This window comes from Schistosoma haematobium, chromosome 6 (assembly GCF_000699445.3).
Source record: "Schistosoma haematobium chromosome 6, whole genome shotgun sequence".
Lineage (NCBI taxonomy): Eukaryota > Metazoa > Platyhelminthes > Trematoda > Strigeidida > Schistosomatidae > Schistosoma > Schistosoma haematobium.
The window spans coordinates 7,860,688-7,865,825 of NC_067201.1; the positions used below are offsets into that span (position 1 = coordinate 7,860,688).

Genomic DNA, 5,138 nt, shown 5'->3' on the forward strand with positions numbered 1-5,138 from the left:
CATTTAGAGTACGGAAACATAGTACTCCACCCTCACTCCAAAAGGACAAGGTCACTTTGGAGCGTATCCAACGGCGAGCCACGAAATCAGTTCGAGGACTCAAATCTAAACCTTACGAAGAACGCCTCCATTCACTAGACCTTTACCCATTAGAGTATAGGCGTCCTAGAGGTGATTTATTAATGGCTTATAGTATTCTTAACACTTCTGGACATCCTCTTAAACACCTACTTAAGCTTAGTTCCAACACTAACCTAAGGGGTAACACCCAGAAACTGGAAACACAACATAGCAAGACGGAATGTAGACACAACTTCTACTCCTTAAGAGTTGTGAAATGCTGGAATTCGCTGCCGGCCGAGCTAGTCCAAGCGACTTCTCAGGAGTCCTTCAAGAGGCAACTTGACCTATTCTTAAGGACCAAGGACAGCATCACACTATGATTTACCAATTTCTTTTCCTCTTTTATTGTTAGCATACCTAGGTTCCTGCCTGGAGGATTTGGTGATCCCCTGCTACTAGACACAGAAGCCTGTTAAGCGAAAGCTTCTTCTATTCCGTCCACAACCATTTGAACCATTTGAACCTAGATCGAACACTAGTCGACATACCGATAGCCTTTCAAATATATTCAAACCCCTTCATTTCTGACTTCTGATTTGACTGGATTGACATACTTTGATTATAGAGGTGCCGCTGTTAAAAACATTGTTAAACTTCAAATCCTTGTGGCATATCGGGCTTATAAAATCTTACTGAGTGAAGAATAATATAACTGTTGAATAGTCAGTTATTCCTCCTGTAAGTTCATTTGCTCATATAAAAGCGTTAAACTTCCATTCTTTTATTCTCGTTCCAATCTAATGGGCATAAAACTGAAGTAACATTCGTCCTGACATTTTTACAATAGATTTGAAGGTCGTACAGAAGAGGCAAAATATGTTTGTACGCTACACACACTAAAGTTGTCTTCACGTCCGCTCCTAGTCTAAATTAAAAACTTATCGCCAAGAGATGCCAATCTACATGTATCCAGCTATTGCTGCTCCCGAAAGGCATTCTGTTGATTATGTTTCTCAGGGTCAACCAGAGGGTTCAAGCATTCAGCAGGGTTCTGCCGTTGTTCCTGGAGAAATCGTTTTTTCTTCTGTTGCAAATCTTATAACTGGCCATGGAACCTATAGGAGTGTAGATGTTTCATCTACGGATATTGATGAAGATTTGACCTCCACAGTTAATCCAAACACTTTGACATCTGTTAATGGAGATCCAGGGATACAAGCAGGCAATATACACACTTCTCTAACTGGGCGTGTTAGGATAGTTAATAAACTCGTATATGTAGAGCCACCAAAGGCTCGATACTTCGGTAATGTTGGAGATACTGTAGTGGGCCGCATTGTAGAGGTTAGTTTCATGACTTTGTTGAAGTAATCCACAAATATATCTTTGCTTCGTTCATTAAAGCAACTTATTATTGTGAGGCTCAACAACCGATTGGCGTCACAACAAATGCGTCTCTTTCTTATGTTAGTTAGTTGAAGGGAATCCACTAGTTTCATTGTTCTGATTACCCATCCTTAAGTAATTGAGTGAGATCTTATGTAGCTGGTTTTAAGTCACTTTGCTCACCTCAGTAAATTCTGCTTTGTTTTGTGAAATATATTCCAAATCCTCCATTTACGTAGGTCGAATTCAGTCATTCAGTACTACTTAACATTTCAAAAGTTCCATATTGTTACTCATAGGCCAGAAATAAACATTACGTCCAATAAATGTCAGGTAAGTTTAATTCAAAGCTTCTAAACTAGTAAAAACTACAAATGATTCTCTAGTGTTTTCATGTTAGTGTTAGCTCATCACAATCCTGTGATACCAGTAATTTTTTTCTGATAGCCCTAATTGTAAACAGTGTTTTCGATTACAAGATACTACTGACATGTTAAAAAGTACTCGAAAGAATCATTAGCATAAAACGCGAGATTTAATAATACGAGTAGTTAAAATTTGAAACAATCACAAATTTTACTTGAAATTAATAAACATGCAATAATATACTGTAGCCAAATAAATTTTTGGGACGCTTCCATCGAATTTTCGGTTTGTCTAAAAAACGAGTAGGTCATCTACTTTTTAAATTTCTGTAAGTTAGTTTTAGTGTGATGATTCTAGTTGATTCCCTATTCTCATATGTAGTCCATTAGCTATGAAATTGCTGTCTATGTGATAGGTGTTATCGTCATGGATAATCACTATTTTGCAGGCTTTTTAATGTACATACGAGTATAACGTGTGAAACAGAGTATATACCATTTTCCCTCACTTGGTTATTTAAGGTTGAACAACGTCGCTGGCGTGTTGATGTCAACTCTGCTCTCCTAGCCAATCTAGCCTTGGCTAATGTGAAACTACCTGGTGGCGAACTTCGTCGGAAATCTGAAGATGATGAACGGGCTATGCGTTCTTTTATGAAGGTATGAGCTGACCTTATAATTGTTGAGTATGGGGAAGTTTTGCTGGTAAATAAATTGACCATTAGTTTCATTTAAATCCTTTTGACGTATAATCTTATACCATCGATTCGACTACTTTTGTCTGTGAAGTCAATAAACCTGGAGTCTATTGGTATGCAGATGACCACTGAAATTTCGGTTCTAAAATGTATCAGTCGTTCCTAGAAACTTTAACAATTTTTAATGTATGCATTTCGCTTATTAACCGAAAATATGCTTGGTAAAGACTGACACTTTAAATTCGGCAATTACAATGATGACATTGAATAGTGGCTGTTGTTATATCCTTATTACTTAAGATACAACTGTAATCAAATTTATGTTAGGTATACTACGTATGTCCTTACAGTGTTTACAACATTCCATTAATCCTTTTTATCTTAGAAAGTATTTTTTTTATGTCAAATCCAAAAACTCTTTTTTTCAGCAAATATACAAACACAAATAGTCAAGTTTGTAGAGCAGTGTTTAACAATGTCCGGATTCGAGATTTAAACATTTTATGGCTTATTTAAAGCTGGAGACACTCGACTAGAATCTAGTTTAGTAGCACTAAAGTCTTTACTTGACATTGTGTTTCAGCAACATTTAACTAATCAATGTGTGTTCATAGTATTAATTTTCTACGTTGGTATTTTTGATACATCTTTGCGTTTTTTCAGGAGGGCGACCTTATTGTCGCTGAAGTTCATGAAGTTTACAAAGATGGAACATTACAGCTTCATATGCCGGGTACCAGGACCGGCAAACTAGGAGGTGGTTGTCTTCTGCGTATTCCTCCTAGTCTTATTAAACGTCAAAAAATACATCGTCATCGTCTAGCGATTCCGAGAATCGATACACTTGATGGTCCTATAACAATATCTAATGAAGTTATCTCTGTTGGCCTCATACTTGGCTGTAATGGATATATTTGGACAGGCCCAGCGAGAGCCATGGATATTGGTCTTGGTTTGTCAGCTCCAGTTGAAGCAGACTCAAATACAGCTAGTGAAACGGAATTATTAGCTGAACGTATTGCAGTTTCTCGTGTACGTAATTGCATTTTAGCTCTCACACATAATGGAATGCCAGTATGGGAAACAAGTGTTCTTGCTGCATGTGAAGCTAGTTGGTCAGCTGATCAACAAAATGATGATGATGATGATGAGTATCAACTAGAATTCGAAACTAGTATCCATAATGACCCTTCTGGTAGTAAAGCTCGTAATCGCATTGCTCGTCTATTGCATCCGGAAGTTGCACGTCGTCTTGTTACGCTTGTTCAAGCAAAATTAAAATCTGATTACTAACTGTACAAAAATAGATACAAATATCTTGTAAATAAAAAAAATTATTTTTATAGCTACTTGGTGGTTTTTATCATAGATTAACATATTGTAATCTGGATAATTTTGTGATTGTGGTTTATTTATACTATTTAGTTTTGTGTTTATACATGTTCAAATATGATCATCTGAGGTTAAATGTACAAATCTGCACAATTCGATATTTTGCAAATAACGAATAGGCTGAAAGTTTGTCAATTATGTATGCCTGTTATATCAGGTGATTGAATTCAAACGATGGGTGTCTTTAAATCAAGGTGTTTTCGCTCTTGTTCGGATAGACGAAATTAAATATAAAGCTAGCAAAACTGTTCAAACTATCGAGCTCTGGCATTTATCAGGGTAGTTAACTTTCCTCATTTTTATTTACTTTTATCATGGATGTAACTCACTATCTAATTTCACTGGGAGTTATTTACTAGCCCCCAAATGTCCTAGTACGGTCGAGGGTGTTGAAAGTTAGCTCTACCTCTCGAAATGCTCTCATATGGCCACGTGCATACAACCACTGCCAGGGAAGTTCTACTCATTGCCTTCTCCCAACATTACTGCTGTTTACGAAATTGAGAGGACGAAAATAGAATATCCGACGCTTTAACCGGGTTGGTGGATATGGAGGATCCACCTAGGGAAGTTGGAAAACCCTGATTCCAAACCAATGGTGCACATGGGCCCCAGTATCCTGAAGGAACAAATTGTTGGTCACTGGCTACCATGAGACTGCATCTCCTAACGTTGCTCCATTGCCTTGTGGATTGGACCTTTATGTTAAAGGCTTCGGGTGTGGCCTCCTAAGAAAACTACCTGCTTCGGTTTGGGCACCTGGGCAGTATCCTAGTCCTCACGTAAATCGAGTGATTTATGTGGCGCATATCTGTTTGGTGCCTCCTTGTACTAACGTTTACGTGTTTAAATAAAATAATAAATGAAGGAAACTCGTTGACTTTGAATTTGCACTTAGCATAATCCTGTTTGTTGAGGACTTTAACAATCCATAGTTTTGTGAGCGCTTTAAGTAACAATGCTAGAATTTCTGTCCGTTGAACTACAGTTTGTTGTTTCTGGACTAGCATGTGTCAATGTTTAATTCAGCCATATAGAGTGAATTATTTCATGTAGACTACTTCAACTATTTTACAAGCCTCATCGATCCTGTTCATACATACAATGGACTCGGTTTCTTCCTAACTTGCATCATCTTTAGTGCAAGATGTTTATCTTACTAGAGTTTGTCCTGAAACACTTCATGACAACAAAACATGATACATGAAGGCAGAAAGCATGCATAGGTTAATAA

At 37.4% G+C, this 5,138-nt stretch overlaps 1 protein-coding gene across 1 annotated transcript; it reads left to right on the forward strand.

The window, feature by feature from the left end:
* The first annotated feature begins 923 nt into the window (after nucleotides 1-923).
* Nucleotides 924-4,440, forward strand: EXOSC2 (Exosome complex component RRP4). The gene is made up of 3 exons (XM_051216776.1): nucleotides 924-1,407; nucleotides 2,337-2,474; nucleotides 3,176-4,440. The coding sequence occupies exons 1-3, from the start codon at nucleotides 1,015-1,017 to the stop codon at nucleotides 3,803-3,805; spliced, it is 1,161 nt and encodes a 386-aa protein (XP_051065391.1). The 5' UTR covers nucleotides 924-1,014; the 3' UTR covers nucleotides 3,806-4,440.
* Nucleotides 4,441-5,138: the final 698 nt, after the last annotated feature.

What these genes read in the sequence shown, in the direction of transcription:
- EXOSC2 (XM_051216776.1), top strand. Translation starts at nt 1,015, where the DNA reads ATGCCAATCTACATGTATCCAGCTATTGCTGCTCCCGAAAGGCATTCT. An exon ending in TAGTGGGCCGCATTGTAGAG is followed by an intron (nt 1,408 to 2,336) that starts GTTAGTTTCATG and finishes TGGTTATTTAAG; the next exon opens with GTTGAACAACGTCGCTGGCG. An exon ending in CTATGCGTTCTTTTATGAAG is followed by an intron (nt 2,475 to 3,175) that starts GTATGAGCTGAC and finishes GCGTTTTTTCAG; the next exon opens with GAGGGCGACCTTATTGTCGC.